Here is a 23,696-nt window from a genome sequence, read left to right on the forward strand (position 1 = left end):
TCTTCTTCTTCTCCTCCTCTCTCTCTCCCCCTTTTCTTTTTTCTCACACAAATGTCCTGGAGGCAGGGAACAAAGCGAGCAGAACTGATTACTGTGCTGTTGCGCCGCTCCGCCAGTCTAAACTCTGTTTGGCTTCCTAATGAGCTCACTAAAAACCCAATTCATCACCCATAACCCCTTCTCAACCTGCCTTGAAATACCCCCACCCCCCCACCCCCACCCCACCCACCCTCCCCCCCATTACGGCGAGTCAAGGACAGCGGGTTTACGGGCTTTGGGCTCGGGGGGTCAAGGGCTGTGAAGGGTGCACGGCGGCAGCAGGCAACAGTGCGGCCAAGGTTATTTTAACACAAGGGGAAACCACTTCCTGTATGCGGCTCGTCGGCCCACCTTGAGAATCTAAATGTGTTCACCACACGCCATCGTCGACTTCCTGCAGACCAAGCTGTCCCTCTGATTGTCACGCTCCTTTGGTTTTATGCAGTAAAAATATACTAAATATTTGTTTTGACTATTTGAGCTAGTTAGAGCCCGAGCACTGACAGGCACTGACAGGTGAGGCCCTATTGAAATTGTAAGGATTACTATTATTATTATTTATTTTTTTCTTCCCCAAGTAAAATTGGCTTTTTGAGGGCTTTCCCATGCTCAAAAAGTTGCTTAACTTTGCAGTAAATTAGAAAGTGGAGAAAATTGACGTATTCTGGAGTATTTGGAAATGGGCATGGCAAAATGGCTCAACAGCGCCACCTGGAACGCAGCCCCTAGGTTTCTCCATGGCCGATCTTCACCAAAATCGGGGGAAAGGTGTATCGTGACTAATCATTATTATTCAGGCAAATGAATTGGCTTTTTGAGGGCTTTACCATGCTCAAATTCTGACAAAAATTTGCAGTAAGTTAGAGAGTGATGAAAATTGTCGTATTCTGGAGGAATTTTCAATGCAAAAGGGCTCAACGGTGCCCCCCCGAGACCCCCGGAACGTGTTCACACTGACCGATCTTCCCAAAAATCGATACACAGGTGTATCATGACCAGACAAACAAAAAAGTCTATAGGTGCAATTTGAAAAACGCAACAGGAAGCCTGCTATCTTGCATTTAGTGGCCATTTTGGCCATAGTCCACATTTTTACTTTGTGGTACTTGTCACAGAGCTGTTGTCATCACAACAAGACGGAGATACAAAGTTATTCACATGGTGTGACCATGGCGTGGCGTCAGTTTGATTACGCGCCATTAAAACACGATGTTCTGTAATTATTTTATTGTATTTTATTCCGCCCCTCCCTCTCTTTCGCAACATCAGCGGTGTCCCAGACTGAGCGGAGGAATGTCCGGCTCGATGGCTGCAGCAGCAGGAATGTCCCGTTCCCGTCGGCTTTCGCACCAGAGATTTCAGGTTTAATACCCCTCCGTCCCATCCCCGCAAAGACAGGAATTTGGTGGGAAGGGAATGTAGCAGGAGGGGTGGGGGGCCGGGGGGGTGGCGAGGGGAAATACAGTGGTCATATTAAGGATGGGGCAAGGGGGCAAGGTAGAAGAGTGGAAAAAAGGGAAGGTAACGAGAGGGGAAAACGTCTTGACAAGGAGGGAGAAGATAGTAACTGGTTGGAATTGGGAGGAGGGGGTCAGGAGCGGAGAGGGAGAGAGGGTTGGGGGGCAAACTCCCCCAGTTCCTCATTACATAGAGTCGGAATGAGCCTCCTGACACCTGAGCTGTAACCAAGAGATTACAGAATTGATGAATCCTTGGTTTAAAATGCAGCTGTTTTTTATTCTGCTTTAGTAATTAATTCTTTTTCCGATGGCGTATTGATTAAGCGTAGCCCCTGATAAAGTTCAAACTGAGAGAGATCCCTCCCGGGGGGGGGGCTGGGCTCGGCCCGGCTCTGGAGAGTCAATGAAAACTTCCTCCCTCCACCTGCATCTCCCTCTCTGTCAGCACAGTTTACCCTCATAAATTAGTCAGATCTGCGAGGGAGTGTGGATCCGGCTCGGTGGAGACTCGCTCGGCTGCCCTCTCTTGCTTCTACACATCCATGTTAGTTCTATCTACACACATGCAGACGCTCATATTGACGCGCCCACGGTAAACAAAACATTAATCCCTAGAGGTGTTTTCTGGCACAGCGAGATCACAGAGGCGGTGGACTAGTGCCAGAAACTTGGACTATGGGCAGAAAAGGTCTCTGGTTCGTCTCTGGTTCGACTCCACGGAGAAACAACAAAAAGACGAACCTGGATTGATCTGTCTGAAAATCCAAGAGGATTCTCCCTACCCTGTCTAGTGCCCCTGAGCAAGGCACCTTACTCCCCCAACATCTGCTCCCTGGGCGCCGTACATGGCTGCCCACTGCTCTGTGTGTCCTGCACCAGATGGGTTAAAAGCAGAGGTTAAATTTCCCTACAATTGCATGTCTGTGCATGTGTTTGGGACAAATAAATGTATCTTAGATCTTAAATGTACTCTGGGATGCAGCTCTTTCACCTAGCCTCAGATTCCTTCTCGCTCTCGTTCTCACCCTAACAGGGAAATCACAGTGCGGAGAAACGGGAGCGTCTCCTCGCACAAAACTACTCTTTCATTATTTTTATCGCAGCGTTTTTCCCATACAGCCGTGAGTGAGGAGTCTGATCAACAGAGGGTAGAGCGCGGCTCTCCGGGGAGCCAACTAGCAGAGAAATCAGATCTGCTTTACAAGAGAGTCAGCCGCTCATGTCTTGTCAGGACCCCTTCACCTACCCGGCTCCTTTACAAGTCAATAACCGGGGCCCACTGTCCTCCACCGGGCCATGGCACACATTCTCATCGTTCTATAGGACGCAGAGGCAGGGAGGGAGGGAGGGAGACCCGCAGTTCTGGATTCCACGGTGTAATGTTTAAAGCTATATTATTCTGTATGATATCATGGAATAAAACGCTGCCTCTCCACAATGAAAATACTCCTTTCACATGAGGGAGTAAGTTTCCACGGACTGCTACATCACCGCATTTACCAGCGCAACACACAACACGGAGCCCTCTGACATTCCTGTAATGCATAGTGACAAATAATTGGCGACGCCACGGAGACAGAAGAGCCAGTTAAAAGCCTTTTTCAATATTAAAAACTAATGCCAGAGTGAATGAATTATGAAGGTAGAGGGGAAAAATATAATTAGAAGGTGGAAGTAGTGCTTAATACATTTACGCGAGACTATTTCCTTTCCTTAATGGAACTGCAGCATGCAGAAAGGGGGTTTTGATGAGGCAAGTATTGACTGTCCGCCCTGCTGCTTAAGGTAAATCCAGCAGGTCATTTCATTAAGGCCCAATTCCATGGCACTAATTTTGATTTTAGGGGCTTGACAGCTGTCGGCAGTGGGAAATTGCTGTGGCAAGAACAGTGAGAGAGGAGCCTATTACCGCTGCGGGAAAATACAAATTGCAAAAGCCTGGGTTCAAATTACCGCCATTTCTGCCGTGCTGACCCACCAAAAAAATCGTATTTCATCACATTCCTGGGCCGCGGCTTTTGATTAGCTGCATAAAGCTAGAGAGAGAGAGAGACAGAGAGAGAGAGAGAGAGAGAGCACCCTGCTAAAAAAATGCTGAGAAACAAATGCTTGTGGAAATGCACCTAATGACAAGAAGGTTTGGACATTTCTAAAACAGCCCTACAAGAAATACAAAAAAAAGCTGCCTTACCATAGGTTTTTGCAATGAAGCTGTATTTTTGGGGCTTGTATTAAACTGTAATGCAAGGTTCTTCCGAAATATTGTCCATTTAATTTACAAATGGATACTAGGAACACCTTAAAATGTAATGCAAGTCCATTATATGATGTTACAATATACAGTGCTCTCCAATTGGACCATTCCTTGTTTTTCTAAATGACACATTTCCTTGATCCTCCCTCACAGTGGAAGCTGCTGCTGGTCGGCCTGGCACTGGGATGGACCTGACTCACAATGTGAACTCTTAATCGTCTCGCCTTGCAAGTTAATGTGCAGCATTAAAGTTCCAGAAGGAAAGGGGGGGAAGGGGAGAGACTCTTCCTCTGATGCTATTAATTAGCAGTGCTCCATTGCTCTCAGCTTTTTGAAGCTCTCCATCTCCTTTTGTTTCACCCTCTCTTTCTTTCTTTCTTTTTTTTTGGTGCGGCCTTCCTTATTGACTTTTCAATTTTCCCTCTCACATCCACCCCCCCCCCCCCTCTTGCACCAGCAGCAGCAGCAGCAGCACCAGTGCTTCAGCTGAAGGTGCCCAGCCCCAATAACACCCCCGAGCCCCACTCTCCGAGACGCCGGCTGGGGAGCCCTGAGAGCCGGGGCCGGCCCTCCAGCTCCCAGCAGCCCACCGCTCGCTCCCCACGAGACCCGAATCAAAGAGAGAGGCCCTTAAAATATAACCATGGGTATAATGAGGGTGCTCCAAAGAACAATAAGCATATACACCAAAGGGAGGGAAGAGAGTAGGAGTACAAAAGGGAGAAGGATAAAACTATAGGAATGCCGGCCTTGGTGTTTCTTGAGATGGAGGAGTGGAAGGAGAAACAAAAACCGAATGATACTGTGCTGCAGGAGAGAGGCCAAAGGGCCACAGCCAGTGGTGCCGGTAGCCGGGGCCACGCATCTCTCCAGCCATGTATCTGAACCCGAAACAACAAGGGGGTCCGCCGCATGCCTCTGGAGCTGAAGGAAGCCGAAGGGAGCCAAAGGGAGCACGACTAATTCCTGCACAACAATGGGCCTGGATGGGCGCCCACACAATGGCAGGTGCTTTGAATAGCAGCAGGCTCCTTGCAGCAGGGATCTTCTCCTCTCTCGCTCCGAGGGCTCGGGCCCTTGGCTTGTGTAACCTCTCATTTTCAACCTGGCTTCCCTTTGACTCATAAAGGATGAAAATGATCTCATGGGGCGGCCGGGGGGGGCGGTAGACAGGCAGGGTTGCCAGGCACAATCCACAGCAAGTCCATCTGCGTTTTTCCTTCTCAGCCTTTTTTTCTTATCACCTATTCTCTCTGTCTACATCCGCTGTGTCTCCTCCGCTCTCTTTTGCCTGCCTCACTCTTACTTACTCCACATTTTTTTTACATCTCATTCTCGCTGTGTTTTTTTCTCCCATCGACTGTTTGTGTGTTGTGTTGTTTTCTCTAGCGCTTGTGTTTGTTGTGCTGCTGCTGGGCTGTCCTGTAGGCCATGATGCGGTGGTAAAAGGCAGTTTCCCCCCCCCACCTTAAGAGCATTCTTTCCGGGGGGTCACAGGGTCAGGCTTCACAGATGTCTACTGCAGACACTCAGTTGTCTGAGGACTGCATCCCTGGGAGTAAGCATTCGTACTAAACAATGCAGCAGTTTCCCCTCCTCACTTTGGAAAATGTTAAATGTTATTTTTGCCCTTTTTTTTCGGTCTCTGTTCTCATTGTTGTATTTTTCAATGAAGCTAAAGAGTGAGTGAAATTTTTCCAAGGTGGAGTTTTTTTGGGTGTTTAGATAAAGAGAGCGAGCGCTGGCTATCACAAGATAGTGGTGTTTTCTGCCTGCTTTCATTCTTTTAAACACTCCCCGTCTCCCGAAGTTTCCTCCAATTGTTCTAATGGAGCCTTAGTCATCCTCGCCTGGTGGCGCAGGGACAAGATGCTTTTAAAGGTCTTTTTCTTTGCTCGCTCCGTGTTGCCAGGAGAGAGAGAAACAGAAAAAGACGAAAACATGTAGTGACTGTCCTGAAATGCACATGGAGAGACGGATGGAAGAAACCCTTGAGTAAGCAGCGCAGGGGCCAAACAAAGAGCAGCTCCTCAATGAACAGAAAGACAATATTTGAAGGATATTCGTACACCTCCGTGTAGCCTCGGTCTCAACCGATAAACTGGAGAGAGGAGGGTTCCTGAACCAAACGGCTTTCATTAAAGGGAAATCAGTTTGTGCTTTTTTTAAGGGGGCGGAGCGTAACCCTGCTTTAAGAGCGGAGATTGCAGCATTTAACATGCAAGTTTTGCCTGAGAACATGGGAAAGTGTGTAATTGGAACAACAGTTTTTTTTCTAAAAACCCAGGCACCGAGCTATCCTGGAATATCTCGCTCCTTTTCATCTCGCCTTCCCTTGTTCCTGCGTTTGATATGGTGCTCTCACTTCCCCCTCCAAACATCCCCCCCTGTATTCTGCAAATTGATAACCCTCTAAATGAATTATGGTAAATGCATAATGAAGGTTTTCTCATGCTTCAGCCCTGCAGCCAGCCAGGATGCAGCCTCTCGCTTGGCATGTTTGATTCGTTTTGTTGCGCATTTAGCCCCAGTGTTCCTTCAGAGTGTTCACTGCTTGGGGCATGTAAATAAGAAATTATCCTTGCTGACTAACATGGCTAATACCTCCTCTGGGGTAATCAAAAATTATTAGACGCTCGCTACCAATAAACATTAGGGCTCATGGCACCAGCCACTGTCAAATCGCTCACCTCCGCCTGCTCCCCAATAGCCATAAAATGGGTGAACAAAAGTGATCAGGTGTGGAAAAAGCACTCGTTGGCTTCGTGGAAATTGAGAGACCCCCGCAACTGCCATGAAGCCTAAAAAAGCAGCCCTTGGCTTTAAGAGTCATTAAAGCATGTACTAGAGTGGGAATCAGACTAGAAAATGAGCTTATCTTGCATAATGCCCTCAAAAGCTTTGCATAAACGTGAAAGATGTGCGCGTGAAAATCAGCGGCAGAGAGGAAGCTCTGGGATTGTAACACACTTCCTTTATCATCCTCCCACTCTCTTGGACCTGGCAGCATGGTGAAAGCACTACCTGTAGGGTATAGCTGCGCCGCTCGGTTTCCAAAACACGCCGCCCTGTGTAAGCCCCGGTTTACACAAATGGAAAAACCACACAGCAAGTGAACAAGCGATTGCCGGCCCCGGCTAAGCCACTCGACTCGCCTGCGTGCCGTCTGCTGGGAGGGACCTTCGCTGTGATGTGGGCCTCGGACATTAAGGGGGAGGAGAATTGAGAGGGTGGGTGTGGCGGAGGAGATTAAAGAGCCAAGGGAGGCAGAAGAATGGAAAGAAAGTTAAAAAAAAAGAGCACAAGGCCCATTGGTCAAACACAAAGGGAGAGAGAGGGAGAAGAAAATCTGAAGTCAGGGTTAAACTCCAAATAAGCACACCTTAAACGGGTCAGTGTGAGCGGGCAGCCGGGGTTTTTTTTTCGGAGTTTCCCTGCAGGTGTGCCTTTGACAGACTTGGCCCCCAGTAACCTCTCTCTGATCTGGAGTGGGGCCCCGGGTCGGACACAGAAGAAACCGGTTGCATCTCGCCGCCTCGGCCGCCCATTGGACGTCTATCGCATTCACGCACGCATGCTTACACACTCTGTAAACACACACACACGCAAACACGCAGCCAGACGAGGGCAAAACAAATCTGGTGAGGACTAGAGCAATTGGATTATCACCTCTTAAGGGTGACTCCCAGGCTGACCCCCCCTTCAGGCTAGCCTGCTGAAACAAGACGGAACATTTCCTGGGAAAACACTCTCCCTTTAAAGAGCCGCAGCGCCGACGTCCTTGTGAAAATACAGCGGCGGCAGCATTAATGGACGAGGAAATGCCCTTTGGGGCACACGCTCAAATCCCTTTTAGACATACTACATCAGACCTGTGTGCACTCCTCATCATCACTATACACTGGAGGAATCAGCAGTGGAACATGGGTGTGTAAACCCACTGGATAATGAACTGACACAACAGCACTGCACTCTTTGTTTTCGGTCCAAGCCTTTGGGTAGAGAAGAGAGAAGAAGTCGCCCTCCTTCTACTGTAGTTCAATCCTGATTGCTTCCCTTTAACAGTTTCCTTTCTGCTTTTTAATTATACCCAACCCTCTCCCAGATAAGCTGGTCTTCATCTTCTTCTCGGAGAAAGAGAAAGAGGAAAAAAAAGAAGAAGAGAGAGAGAGAGAGAAAAAAGAAAAACGCTTCCCCCAAGCTTTGCCTTAATGGCGCAAAACAGACATTCTCCTCAGCTGCTGTCAGAATAATCTGGGTAATTTTTTCCCTATGTTCTCCAAACATTAGTTTGCACATTAGGCTGACCCAGTTAATGTGCCTTTCCTGCTGTGTAGGACCCAGTTCCCGGCCAAGCTGGGCCAGGCTGGGTTGGGCCGGGTCGCGCCGGGGGCCTGTTCATGATTACGGACCAAAGGGACCAGGCCCCAGTCGGAGCCGGGGCGGAGGGGCGAGGGAGAAAGGGAGAAGGAAAGGGTGGAAAGGAGACGATAAGAGGAAGAGCGGGAAAGCCGGAGCTGCAGAGTGGATGGAAGGGCAGAGTGGTGGTGTTGTGGCTAGAGGAGTGTTACTGGAAGTGGAGCTGCATCTACTGGCAGTCCTCATCCTTTTTCAGCCTCTTTTCTTTTGCTGTTTTCACGTTGCTTTTTTTTCTCTCTCTCTCTCTCTCTCATGATCCGTAGACTTGGAGCACAGGGTCAGAAGAAAGACAGAAAAAAAAAGAGAAGGGAGAGAGGGAGAGAGCGGAAGAGGAGGAAGGAAGGAGGGAGCTGAGGGAGCTGATCATTCTCTTTAATCACATTCTGGACGAGGGCCAGGTAGTCTGCGGTACCGAGAGCGAGACACAGAGGGGTGAGTGAGGGGAGAGAGAGTGTGAGGAAGGGGGTGCGGGCGAAGGAGAGATGGAGGAATAAATGGAAAGAGAGGGGGAGAGAGAGAGAGAGAGAGAGAGAGGTGAGGATGAGAAAGGGACTTATGGAGAGTGGGGATGAGCCTGAGAGCAGAGCCCCTTGAAACAGCCTGAAGTGCAGCAGCGCTTAAGCAAGGGCGCACGTTTGCCCACACATACCATGTCTGTGTGTGTGCGTGTGTGTCTGTCTGTGTGTGTGTGTTTGTGTGTGTGTGTGTGTTTGTGTGTGTGTGTGTGTTTGTGTGAGTGTGCGCACGAGCCAGAGTGACAGCCGTTCCCGTAAATGCCCGCGAATGCTGAATCCAGCAAGAATCTGGTGTTAGAGCAGAGGAGAGGGAGAGATCCATTTTAAAACTATGTGCATTAACTATACTTTTCCCTATAGATTAAGCACTCCACATGAATAATTTAGCCTCTCTTATGCTAATGGGATCATGAAAGTATCCCCTCCGTGCCGTGTTTTCTCCCCCTCCGCAGCAACTCTTCTCAGCTTTCAACAATGGCCCTACCCCTTCCCAACAAACCGGCAGACAGACGTATTGCACTGTTTTCACAACAGGCACCTGACTAACATGGGCCTGACATGTAGCGGCAAGGCTACGATTGCACACAGGAGCTGATTGAGAAACACTGCAGCCATTGTTATCGCTATGACACATGTACTGTATATATATATATAAGTGTTTGGCTTGTTTTCCATTGGGTGCCGCCGGCTTCCACTGCAGTCACGGGATGTAACGAAGTACATTTACTCTGTTACTGTACTTAAGTGCATTTACAGCGATTGTACATTTACTGTACTTAAGTACTTTATCTTCAGATACGTTTATATTGTTTTTAGTTATTTATTAAGTAATCAATAATTAGTCCATTGATCCAGTGTTTCCCATAGAATTGATTAAATATACGGTGGCAGCAGGGACACACATTCACACGCACAGAAGTGACTCTCCCACGCAGCGGATTCCGAGTGACAGGTAGAGAGAGTGAAAGAGAAGTTCTCGCGTGAGAGAAAAAACTGCATGGCATGCTGCTGGATTGTCTGCGTGGACGGTAAATAAGTTATGGACCACAGCATTTGTGCTGTACACACACCAAGCTGGAGATCTCTTACGCTATTATTCTAAATGTACAATTTTTTTTAATATAATGTACAAATTAGTGTTTATATACAATATACAATTGTTGAGGATGCAGTAGAGCATTGCATTAGAAAAAAGGGTTTAATTATGTTTAAGTACTTGTTGTTACTTGTTTAAGCACGAACGTGTTTTTCGCCTTTACCAGAGTATGTTCTTGTCTATTTATGTGTACTTTCCCTTGAGCTAATGTGTGCATGTTGGAGTACTTCCTCCACCAGAGTCCCTGACATAGAGAGCTATACTTTGCATGATGTCTGTTTTCTGGACCAGTGATCTGGTTTCGTAGGAGGCTGCTAAACTTTCTGACGACCTCACTGTGTTTTCTTTCTGAGAGGGGAAGTGGACATATCCTGTGTGTTTATGTCTTTCTCTGCTCTTTTTTGTTCGGCCACTGCCCACACACCCACCCACACACACACACACACATTTAAAACACATACACACCCTTGTTGCTTCAGCATTGTGTTGTGGTGAGGTGGGGGCACTGTGTAAAAATTATCAGTGCTCCAACAGCTGGGAGTGAGAGCCATGAAACAGCAGGGCTTGGGTCTGCTTTATTGTTTATCTGTTGTTTATGGGCCAGTGTTCAGCTTTAATTACTACACTAAATTAAACTCTAACAGGCACTTAGAGGGAAACCGGCTACATGCATGCCCACACAGACACACACACACACACACACACACACACACACACACAGTGTATTCTTTATATACACAGACACACCTCACTGATCACTAGAGAGTTGCAATATACAGTTTGCTACTAAACTGCTACAAGGCTTCCATCTTGCGTTTAGCTGAGATTGTGGAGTTTTCTCTGTTGTGGTTTAAATTTTTTACTTTTCTGTCTTTCTCCTGATTCAGTTGTGTGTCTCCTTGAGTCATAAGTGTAGCTGTGAAAAAAAATGGAGGTGTGGAAAAAATGCCAGATTCAACAGGCCATAGTTGGTGCTGGGTCTCCGTGGGCGGGACACTGGGAGTCGTGTCCCCTCCAGGAATGACCCTCCCCTTTCTCTCCAGTAAGCTCAACCACAAAGACCTTGCTGAGTGGGGCGTCCCGGCGAGGGCCAAGGGAGCTCACCACACTCCCCACGCATACACACACACGCAAACAATCACACACACACACACACACTCACACAAATGTACCACAACTCCATCAAGCGCAGCATGCTCCCTTGGAGCCGAACACTCAAGCGCTCCCTCTCTTCCTCCCGTTCGCCCCATCTCTGCCTCTCTCGGCCTCTCTGGGGAGTCTGTCTATCCGCCGAGCGGGGGGGATTGTTCAATTGCTGAGAAAATGTACAAAATGCTTTTTCTCCTTCTCTTCTGTTGAGCCGTCTCCAGCTACAGTAGAATCGGGGAATCGTACAGAAAGCCCCTTTGCTCGCCCACTCAAGATGTCAATGTGGATTTGGTCTTCATGCATAGCTAATAATTACAAGTGTGGACTGGAGCTGAGGCACACACACACACACACACATACACACACAGACTGAGACACGCACATACAGGGAGGGTGGGGGAGAGAAACATTACCTACCGTGCTGATTCAGTGTAGGGGATTTACATTTCATGACTGAGTGCATTTGACTGTATCGTGTTTGGTGTGGGCAAAAGTGCAGAGCATTTCATCACGCTGCTCCATCACACTTTCAACATAGTGCGGACACCTGCTCGGAGAGACGTGCGCTATCTTAAGGCACGCACATTCATCAAGTTTAACTCCCTGCAACTGATGTTTCTGATGTCTCCAGATAAGCTTGGAGGAGTTCCACGGGACCGTTAATCAAAATGATGTGCAAACACGGCCAATGAAGTTATTGTGTGTGTTACCGTCTGAACCGTCTCCCTTTAACCCGCCGGTACTTGTTTATTTAACCAGAACATAGGGAGTCGCTCTCCGAGAGTCAGCGAGTGAGAGAGCTAGAATTTGCCCTGAGGGCGATAATTCACATTTTCTTTTTTTCCGGAGGGAAATTCAGAGAAAAAAAGGAAGTGAGAAATAAAAGTTTGTTGTGAACGATGGGAGGGGAGAGGTTGAAGTATTTTTCTGAAACTGGAATCCTTTTTTCGTATGTGTCAGAACCTTTACTGGCACTCTTTACTAACAGCTATGACCACGCTTCACCCTGCTTTATAGCTTTACAATAAATTATTCCACGAGAGGGGCAATATATATATTTGTGTACTTGTTAAACTGTTTTTTTTTTTGGCAAAGATTCACAACAACGCTCGGCGCTGAGCTGCAAGCCAAACAAAATGTTCTTCTGAGACAGGGTTGTATCACTACACATACAGCGCTTATGTGTGTTATTAAACTTTACTCTGCTGTGGATCCCCGGACATCAGCCAAAGGCAGAGGAGGAAACAAGTTAAAGTGTTTCACTCTTTGAGACAGTTTGACTTGGCCACCTTCAGATATACGAGATAGACCCGAGTCCCATATTCAACACGTTGATGCTTCTGGATCAATTTTCGAGGTAAATGTTTTTCAAGCCACCGGCACACGCATGACCCACCTTTTCAAGATGGAAAATCGGGGGAAGAAAGTAGATGTTTTTGTTGGCAGGCGAAACAAAAAAGAATAAAAAAGCACCGCTGGACTCAAACTCTTTTTCTCTCTCGCCTTCCTCTCACTCTCCTCTCGCATCTATCCCGTCGTCCTCAACTGATCCGCACCGTCACCCCTTTTAACAGGGGCCAAGCTGTTAAAGACCCCATTACCCAAGTGAAGCACACATTTCACATTTTCTCTGCGGACTCCAGAGTGTGGACTACAAATTTTATGTGGAAACGTATTGAGATAGGGAGGCCGGTTCATGCGTGGAGCAAGGAGGCGGCGTGGAAGTGAAGGAGAGGAGGGAAAAGAAAAAAAGAAAAAAGAAAAAAAAGGTGGAGAGGTTGGTGGAGGGAAGGCTCTGTCAGAATGGAAGGGCCAGAGTCGGGAGTCAGCGAGCGCTTCAAGCGTTAACGTAATTGCAAGAATGTGAAAAATGAGGCGGCAGGGCTCCCGAGCGGAGCGAAAGGTCAGAGCATGCCTCACACAAAACAACTGGCTGGAGGACGGCCTCATTAGACCATTAAATCAGCTGCCCTCTCTCTCTCTCTCTCCTTTTCCTCGCTCTGCCTACTTCTTCACCTCCTCTGCTCGTTTCACCTCGGTGCTGCAACAGCTCTTTTTCCCAAATCTCTGATTCTATTCTTAACGGCGTGTACTTTTTGTTGTAACGTTGAACTGGTGGATCAAGTGTTTAGCGCTCCTCCTCCCGGGTCAGGCCCTGGTCCCTGATCCAGTCTACGTTGGCCGGGGTCTACGTTGGCCGGGGTCTACGTTGGCCCGATGCACGGTGCTGTACCGTAACTGTCTCTGGCCCGTATTGATCCGCTGTTACTGGATACGGTGGGGAGAGGAGTCGATAAGTGCTCTGTGGATTACAGGTCACTTGTACTTATGTGTGTAAGATAATCAATAGGCAGTGCATTTCTTTCTCTCACCCCTCCGCCCTCCCCTCCCCTCACCGCTACTCCCGCAGACTCCATCTCCCATGCTGCTTGCATTTGCAAAGAGGAGTGCAAAAAACCCCGACGCTCTGTCTTCTGACCTGCGTTTTTTTTTAACTCACGTTATTACTTCCAGATCCTCGATCGACATAAAAACCTTGACTTTAAGGAGAATCTATTTTTTACTTTGGGAAGGAAAACCTTTCAGGATCAATCCATGTGTCTCATTATTAACCGTGCCGTCATCGTGCTAAGACAAACATCTGGTCAGACCTCCAAGCCCGAGCTATCATCCTGTGATCCAACCAGTCCTGACCCGGCCGACCACAGAGGTCTGCTGCGGCCCCCCCGCTCTGCGGTCAGTAATGCTTCAGGAGCTGCGGGTACGGCTCCTGTCTGAGGAGGAACGAGATGATTCACACAGCTCCACCACAGACCCCTCATCGACCATCACGTCCCATCGATACGTTTGATCGCTTATTGGCAAAACGATAGCCAGGAACGGACACAGCAAGCGGACTCCGCTGGGCGAGAGAGCTGGTGGAAGCGTGCATCGGAGTGCTTGAGTGTGTTTATATATGTGTGTGTGTGTGTGTGTGTGTGTAGCTGGTGTGATGAAATTTCATGCAAAGCCCTGGACACTGCCAGAGGGCATGCACAGACACAGGGGGAGACCCACAAACACACACACACACACACACACACACACACACACACACACACACACACACACACACACACACACACTGTGCCTCCAGTGAAAGGAGATCTCGGTGCATTCAAAACAAGAAAGGAAAGGCCAGGAGCTCCTCATCTGTTCTTTAGCTCCGGCAGCAGTTGCGTTTAATAAACAATCCCGAATCGCACGATGCACTGATGTTTGGCCTCACCTCCGAATTTCAACTAACAGCATGTGCTTTTGATAATTTACATGTCAAAACGGATACAGACCATGACAGAAACACAAGGCGGATAACTGTGACTTCCACACACTGTCTGTAACAAATTCAAAATGCATTTTGTTTTTAAACGCATTATTGCTGTTTGGCAGGTCGTGTGCGGGATAACACAGGGCTGACTGAGACATGATGAGGGGCTGTTGTGCAGGGAGCAGGAAGTTAATACGGTTTAAATGGAAGCAGGAACTGGCAGAAACAGAGTATTAATCACCAGGGTTTTTTTTTGTTGAGCTCTCCAAATAGCAACATTTTGGAAAGAGGTGGCTGCTGCACTGGAGGTGTGCGAGTGGATAAGCGTGTTCATTTTTAGGTGTGACTACGTGTTGACATGGACGCCAGTCAAAAAACAGGATAATCCCACGTGGAATGGGAAGCACTGGGGTGCACATGTATAGAGGGATGTGCCACCTATTCATTGTGGATCTCACATTAAATGGGGTTAAATTGAACTGCTGGCAACTCCTCTCACGCACGATGATTAATATGTCCTGCGTGGATCTGTGCCCTTATATCTATGTATGATTATGTGGCAGTGCATTCTGGGGCGGCTCACCTTGTTCGCTGCTGTTGTCGCCGCTCTGCGAAGCGTGTCCCCCGCTGGAGGGCCCCGGTGTGCCGGCCGAGTGTGTGGAGGTGGCGTCATCGTGGTCTCTCCAGGAAGCTGGGTTCTGTGGTTTTTTGCAGAAGGGAGAAAAAGCGAGCGTGGGATCCATCCGTGCATCCATCCACATTCCGCCGTCCAAACCGCAAGCCGGGAGAAGGGGAGGGAAGAAGGGACACAGAAAGAGAGAAAGAGAGAGGAGCCATGTGAGAATGGTGGAAACACGAGAGTGACATCTGTATGAGTCGACATGAGGGCGAGGGCCCTTGGTCTGCTTACATTCCCCTCGGCAGGGCGAAGAGCCCACAGCGATCAGGCAATCAACAAAGCCACTGTAATAATAGATGAAACCAAAAGGAGCCGATGCACTACAGCAGCTGGCAATAAGTCAAAACAGTGTAATCAAAGTGTTTCATTAATGCATGAAAGCAAAACGCAAGCGCGCCCGTTAATGTGGCGTTTGATTGTGATCGCTGCGAGCCCGAGCACTCCGGGAGTGATTGTCTAAACACACATGGCAGAGCCCGGTTGGAGTTGGTTTATACCAGAACCAATTGAGACTTCCGCGTCAAGTGAGAAATATATAGAGGTAAAAAGTCCAAACACGCCACAGCCGCCATTAATCATTACCACTGTCAGAAGTGAAAATAAGATATGACAGTGATTCTCCTGCTAATCTGCCAAAAATGTGTCCACGCCCTCGCTGTCGTACACACACGCCCACACAGAGGCCTGCAGGAATACACTTACGCACACATGCTAATGACATAATAGAGCAAGACGTATAAACACACATGCACACACACTCTCTTTCATATATACAAACACACGCAGAAAAGAGTGTTAAATCTCAGCCCGGCCAGCTTCAAAAGAAAAGTCCGTAAACAAATTCCAAAAACTTTCAGGGCGACTTTCTTTTTCTCCTTTTCTCTCGTCCTCCTCTCTTTCCTGGTCGATCCCACTTCCCTGTCCGTGCACACAGGGAAACCGGGTTGTTAGACCGTACAGGAAAAGGCTTTATCAGTGCCACGAGAAGGCAGGCTGGAGTAGTGGGGGGGGATTTCCTCTGCCAATCCAGGCAGATAGACGGAGATCACGTAAATTTACGACACTCTCAGACAGGGTTGACGCAGCCTTCCCAATTTAACATGTCACCTGAGCACGATGACAAAATGTTGGCTCACGTCCCCCCCCCCCCCCCCCCGACGTGGTCTGGGGCCCAGGAGAAGCAAACCCCCCCCCCCCCCCCAGGAGCAGAGCCCAAGCCAAACAAACACAGGCCTGCACCGAGGCTCCCCACAAACCTCAGCCCACTTCTCAGTTCCCGCTCTGGGGTTGTTTTTTTTTCTTCCTTCCTCAAACACACACAAACACACAAACACACACACACACACACACACACACACACACTCACACACACATATACATACGGAGAAGCAGAAGAAAGAAAAAAAATGTACACGCCACCGAATATTCCAAGAAACAGAGCGTTTTTACCATTTTGTCTAACTTCAGTAGTGTTCCTGATGAACTCCTTCTCCCTGGGCTCCCCGGCCCGAGAGGAGCCTGCCCGCCTGCTTTGTTGCCCCAGTCAGAGTGAGTTGTACTGGAGGAGGACAGACAGGATAGGGCCTGCAGACTAGTGGAGGTTTGCTGGGATGCAGAGGCTATAGGAGTCGAGCGGCTGCTGAGGCTCCCCTGGGTGCTCGGTCCTGATGTGCTGCGGCTCGTTCTGCTGCTGCTGTGCCCGGGAGCCAGGCCCTTTTATCTGCTAAGTTTTTTGGGGAAGGAGGGTTTGTTTCCTCTAACAGCTCGGAGCCGAAAAAACAGCAGACAGAAACACACAAGGCCCTTCAGACCCTCCGCTTCCACTCCAGGCCCTCTCAGCGTCAGCTGTTCGCCGAATGGCAATCGGATAAAGAGCTGGGAGAATTGGTCGGGAGAGAGGGGCAAGGAGACGGGGGGAACAATAACCTGTGCGGCGGGGGGGGGGGGGGGGGGGGGTTTCAAGTGAACGGAAGGGGGAAAGTGTCGCCGGCTGATTGTGATGTGCCAGTGATCAACATATGGTCGGTTCTCTGTTGCTCTCGACGCAGCCTGGGCTCGTCCGAGTGAAATCAATAATGTGGGGAAAAGCACATCAGACGTCTCTCACACGCTTTAATTTTGTCTTTTGTCGTTTAAAACACAGAAGCAGAGGTAAAGAGAGAAAGTCCCAGACTCCTCGGGTGCGTGATGTGTTTAAGCAGAGCTGGTCTCTGGGCTGTTGTTGTTCCAGGGGAAGAAAATGACTGGGTTCTGCTTCCTCCCAGTGAGACACACTCTGCCAGCCGCTGGTGAGACAGACCTGAACCACTACGCTGCTCTCACACACTCTGGCTCACTTCTTCTCCCTCTCTCTCTCTCTCCCTCTCTCCCTCTCTCTCACACACTTGCCAGCAATGGCCACAGCATGGTTTTAATGCAACAGCAGAATCGATAGGACTTAATTTAGCTATCATTGCGGAGTAATGTGTCATTTTTAATGGCGCTGGCACTAAATTAAATTCAAAGACACCTCGGCTAATGGTGTTAAAGGGAATGATATTTTGCTGTGATTTGCTACCCTGTGGGTTTAATGGGCCCGTGTGCAGGGATAGAGATACAGCTTTGTTAGTCTGGTTCTTATGGGGCAAAAAGCACACCGCAGCACTTTATACGACCCGATAATAATAAAGCAGTGTATAGTAGGAACTATCCATGTCGAGGATCTTTTTAATGAAGCACACGCTAGCCTTTTAATACCTGTAAGTCACCTCTCATTCACAACCCTGTCTGCGGAGGGAGCCGACAAATATCAAAACAACAGCGTTAACTTTCCGCGCTCAACAAGGCGACAAAAGCAACAGCCTTTTCCTCCCCATGAATAATTTAGAGGGCCTCTCCGAGCCAGGGAGGGTGCATCATCAGACACCGCACAACACAAACACACACACACAACCATTTTGTCGCAATCCCCGTGGGTCTGATAAAGTTCAAACAAGTTGTAAAGAGAAAAAGAAACGAAAGAATTCATGTCACCCAAACAGACTTCTTCAACCTACACGAGTAAGTCCTCGATGAAACATAGAGGAAGAATCAAAAGAGGAGGAAAAAAAAAAAAAAAATGGGCCTCTAGCCCATGTGACTATTCCCTAAAGCTGGGCATAATTAGGAGTCAAACATGGTTCACTCCATGCTCTTCACTAATTGTGTTAAAGAGCAGTGTTACCAGGAGGAGGAGGAGGAGGAGGAGGAGGAGGAGGAGAAGGACGCCAGCAAGCAATCTCAAATAAATGTGCAGGCAGGAACACGCACACCTACAAACACACACAGACACACACACACACAGACAAACACAAGAGGACAAGATAGAGAAAAAGATACAAAAGGAGCGTGGTCTCTAGGGGCAAACCTTTTCTGTTTGCCGGGGTTAGCAACTGGCGGCTGATAATACAAGTTGTAATTAATAAAGCAGGAGACAATATGGGGGAGAAGGCTTGTAGTGCAGCCAGGCCACAGGAGAGCGGGAGAATGCTGCCGTCTCCTCTGCTCCCGTCCCCTGTTTCTCATTTACAAACACCTGCCTGGCACAATCTCACTTCCCTCCCTGCACTCTGCCTACATCCCTAGGAATTTCAAATAAAATTGATTTAGCGGCATCATTGAATTTCCCTCAAATTCCCCTGGAACCTGGAGGGGAAAGGGAAGAAATATGTCGGTGTAGTAGCAGTGTAAGGTAGGCTGAGAGCGGCTAGCCGTGAGTGTGTGTGTGTCTGAGTGTGTGTGTGTGTGAGCTACAGGGATCCAGTGTGCGGAATCGCTGACACAACAGAAACACACTAGTCCATAAATCATAAAGCGACCTGACATTTCAAGACACATCTTGCCACACGGCGTAAACATAGAAGAAGAAAAAAAACTCCTTGTACATTTTTTGTCGGGTTGAGCTCGTAATTACACACAGGCGCTTTAGAAAAGAGTAGGTGCACCTCTATTGAGCAGCTGAGCATTTACAACACCCTCAATTATCCTGATATATAAAGACGCCTTAATTTAGCAGCTAATAATTCACTGCAGCGTGTTTTAACAGACGTGAGGGATTGACTGATTGCATAGATGCTGGAAAAACTTTCTCTTAGGCAAAAACAAAAACCCTCCGTGGTGAATGGCACATTACATGTGCAAATATGTCTTCAGAAAGAGGAGATTAAATGTTAAAAAATTTGACAACTATTGTGATTCATGGGTTTGGCACACATCAAAATGACACATCCCAAATACGAAGTGGCAGAAATATAAAACAGACAAGTCATTACGGATAATTCCACGTTCATCTGTTATTTTAACAAACAACTCGTAAAAAAAATGAGCTTTCAGATGAGTATGTAAATATATGTCTTTACTGTCAATAGCTGTGTGTGTTGTGTTTTAATGCAACTTCTCATGATCTCTACGTGACTGCTGAGGGACTATTTTTCCTCCCTGGACTGGGAGCGTGTGAGACGCAACAAGTGAGCCGAGCCTCTCTCCAGCCACGGTAGCGATGATTAGATATGCCTGCCAACAGGAACCCGTCTCTGAACACTAATCAAATAGGAAATGTAAGGCCAGACATCCCACCATCACAAAACAATTGTGTGGAACAGACAGAGCGGTCCAAGTCAGCGATGCACCGAGAGAGGGAGAGAGAGAGAGAGGGAGAGATCCAAACATAGTTGGTCCCCGAGGAGAACAAAGCTAGTTGAATTAGAACACCTCCAGAACGGAGAGAGATTCCACGGTTCAGCAGGCCAGCTCGGCCCGAGGGCTCGCTGTCCACAGAGCCGAGGCAGACGGCCGTGTGTGTGTGTGTGTGTGTGTGTGTGTGTGTGTGTGTGTGTGTGTGTGTGTGCCGTGCACGCTGATGTACAAAAACAGGACATTACTAAGCACCCACCTCATACCCACAGTAAATCACAACATGGGCACGAGATGAACGATTGCATTACTTTGCCTGAACCTGTGACATCACCACATCTGACCAATGGCCGGCTGCGCCCTGAGCCTGTAGCACAGAATCAAATGTAAACAGAAAGCTCTTTTTTTTCCCCTCTCTCCCTTCTTTCCCTTTCCAGCCATGCAAAGTCAAGATAAGCGTCACCATTACCTCCATGGGAACTACTATCACTCCCTGAGCAAAGCTCTCCAACACACAGCGCCGGGTCGTGCAAATCCTACAGACGCTCTGTATAACAAACCTGCAAGTGTGCAGAGATTCAAAAGCAGTTTCAAAAGGCACATAAGCATATGCACGGAGGAAATGAGAAGCCTTCTGTTAATATGTGAGCTTGACTGAGGAAGCAGCACAATAGCACGAGACGCCACAAAGGCTAATTCATTAGAACAGATAATATTCAGACACCATTAATTCTATTTGCCTCCCTAATTGGATGTAGCACAGAAAAGAGAGAAATTGTATTCATTAATTAAAAAGACAAGAGAGCACACCATTGACAAGAACACACACATTGTACCGACCGTTTGCAAATCCACACCGCTCACCCTCCATCACCTTTCATATGTAATACATCTTTTTTTTCTCCTTTCTTTTTCAAACCGGGACGGGGTTTATCTGGAGGGGGGGGGCACTGAGCCCTGGGTGGGCTCGCATGGTCGAGACTGTCACCGCGAGCGAAGACGGGGAAATCAACAGTGTCAGCAAAGACCTCATCTCGCTCTTATGCTGCAGCATAATCCAATCATCTCTAAGACAATGCAGCATTCAAGTGTAAATAAAACTGCGCTTATTACGCTCCACTGTCAGGTATGAGGGAGGGGGGGAACAGAAAGAGGACACACACACACACACACACAGACACACACATACACACACAAATACATAAAAACAAGCTCAATGGGCTGCCTCCTTCACAGTGAAGAGCCTCATCATCTCCAGAAAAACCAACTTTCGCCAAATGAGATGTAGCCCAGGGCGTTATATTAAAAATGCATATCAAAGCAAAGAAAAATGGACGTGAGAGATTCTAACTAAATAAATTAGCATATCTAACTATGAAACTGCCTTGCTCTCCGCAACGAGCAGCGAGGACAGAGATGAATAATAAAATAGAGCCAAACACAAACGAATAAATAAAATAAATAAACCAGGACAGAAATGTTGCTTCCCGAGCGCTGGTGCAGTTTTGCAGCCAGTTGCATTTTTTTTTGTGCATTGTTTTCAATATTCAAAACACATTTTAGGCATAGAGTCTTTTTTAATTGGACGTGGATATGACTGCCGATGAAGTTAACTATTTACCAGCCTACAAGGTTTTTAGATCACGGCTCCACTGTTGACATTTGACCTCGACAGTTTCACTTTCTGCAAATGTTATCATAGACACACTGTACTTAACTATAGATAGAGGCTTTATTGATCCCATAAGGAAAATGCTTCAAACACACATTCAGGGCAAGAAACACACTTAAGAATTATCCGGGTGAAGTAAAAGAAGAAGGCTTGTGAGTGCTTAACTAATTTATCATTACAATATAAGAAAATACTGAACTTAAGTAGGTAAAACGTAACCTAAACTAAACATATTGTGCAGGGCTGTGCAATTATTATATCATATAACATAAAATGCTAAATGAAGAAAACATATTGTGCAACCAAGGTGCCGCATTCTTATTTATTTAAAAGAATAACAATAAGTCGGTGTCTGAAATCACTTTTCAGCTCAGACACTGATCTCAAAGCTAACAAGCAAAACAATTTTTTTTTATCTCTGCTCTATTCAAATCCAGCCCAGCAGTTATAGGTGGTGTGCAATAAAAAAGTTCACTGGTGCCACATCAGTGAATTAAAGCCCCTAAAACTGAAACACCTAATGAGGTGGTCAGTCCAAATGACATCAAGACAAATGGCTTGTCATGCTGCCTCCTTTGTTTATTGCTGCTGCTGATTTGCTTTATTGGCACATATAATTCTCTAATTATCAAAAAATATTTATAAATATATATCTATTCCCTCACAAGTGGACCCGTGGCAAAGTAAAAAGAAAGCTGCAGTGTCTGAGCACAGGGGGAGACACCGTTGGAAATTGGCTTGAGTATCAACCATCTGCCATGAAACTAAACAGGCTAGTTTATCTAATCTCTGCAACATAAACAACAGCATGCCTCATTTCTGCACTTGTGTTGGAGGGCCACAATATTGTCGTTTCTCAGACCGACATCGGCGTCTCTCTTTTTTTTTGTTTTCCACGCAGCCAATTGTGTGTGTTTGAATTCACCTTGTTGTGCGGTGTGAACGCGCCGGGGCTTTCAGAGGGAATCCGACGCTATTAGGCCTCCAGCCAGAGCCAACAGATGCAGCGCAGTGACTCTGCATAACACTTAAATCTGCTTTAATTCCTAATAGGCTTGGCCTTGTGCTGCGCAGATATTAACTAGTCACTTTGTTGCGCTCATTCCTTCTCTCTTTTTTTTTTTTTTTTACCCCACCACCCAAACAGTGCAGCTTGACGCACGCAGGACGCAATAATTCCCAGATATCAAACTCAATAATACACGTGTCAGCTCGCTCCACGCAGCGAGGAGAGCCTGTGTTTATTACACCGAAAAAATGCACGATTTAAAAAAACCAGAAGGAATCGATCCTCAAATTTAAAGCTCCTGTACTTCAGGTGCATATAATTGAATTCAGCATTATGGAGCCTGCAGCCATAAAGCGGGGAGCAGAGGAGAGAGCCGGTGCAGAGCAGCAACCACACGGCAATCAATACGAAACAATTAAACACATTAACATCAACAGCAGTGGAAGGCCTCCAGACGAACCATCATATGCCTTGTGAACTTGACATTGATGGTAAGCCTTTAGCCCTGAGATCTATTTCAATAGGCTACCACTTTCTCCACCTCTGCAGCAAAGGAAGAAGAAAAAAAAAATCCACAGCTTTACGCACAGGCCATATCCAGCTCCCACAGCCCCAAATATAAAGCCCCTTTCTTTTTAAATATTGGCCTAAAGCTAAAGCTTACCGCTGATACCCTGCTTTAACGTTAAACCTACGTAACAGATAATTGCCTCACGTTTTTTCCTCTCTCCTTCAGCGTGCAACTCTCCATTACGCACGGCAGCGTCTTGCACACACACACACACACACACACACACACACACACACACACACACACTGGAGCCACACAAGCAAGCACGGACGCATTATGCACACATGACCGCCCCTAATCAAAAGACTAAAACAATAACTCAGTCTATTGTATCACATCATAGCTTTTGACCCCAGAGCATCGATCGACAGATTCTCCTTGCAGGAACAGAGCACGCTCTATTTGCTGATGGCACAGCGGGGTCACGCACCGAGCGGAGGGAAAGTAGTCCCCAAAAAGTTTTGCGTTTTTGAGGAGCATCAAAACAAATCCGACTGGGGTTTTTTTTCCCTCCTACTTTCAAAGCTCCAGTCGTGCTCTCCACAGCAGCACACACACACACACACACACACACACACGCACAGCACCACAGCACCACAGCACACACCATGAATACAAGAGGGTTGCGTTACTTACGTGATCTGCAAGGTTAGTCGATGATCCCGAGAGCTCTTCGTGATCTGATTTCGAGCTGCCATCCCGTTCGTCGATTACTAGATCTATTGGCATTTTTCCTTTCAAACAGCTGATGTACCGGTGGCAAAAATTGTCGCAGAGCTCGTGCACCTACACAAAAAAAGGGGGGCAGAAAACACCGTTGTTGGTTTTCTGTCTTTCTTTCTTTCTTTTTTTTTTTGTTTGTGTGTTATTCCTTTT

General features: G+C 47.4%; 1 protein-coding gene across 1 annotated transcript in view; it reads right to left on the reverse strand.

Annotated features, from left to right (window-relative positions):
* meis2a (Meis homeobox 2a) overlaps positions 1–23,696 on the reverse strand; it is an 86,476-nt gene that overhangs the window by 58,302 nt on the left and 4,478 nt on the right. The window contains exons 6-7 of the mRNA XM_061082630.1: positions 23,457–23,606; positions 14,823–14,937 (exon numbers count right to left, since the gene is read on the reverse strand). Of these exons, the coding sequence (XP_060938613.1) occupies positions 14,823–14,937; positions 23,457–23,606 (265 nt within the window). The remainder of the gene's footprint in view (positions 1–14,822; positions 14,938–23,456; positions 23,607–23,696) is intronic.

Source organism: Limanda limanda, chromosome 12 (assembly GCF_963576545.1).
Source record: "Limanda limanda chromosome 12, fLimLim1.1, whole genome shotgun sequence".
NCBI classification, from domain to species: Eukaryota; Metazoa; Chordata; class Actinopteri; order Pleuronectiformes; family Pleuronectidae; genus Limanda; species Limanda limanda.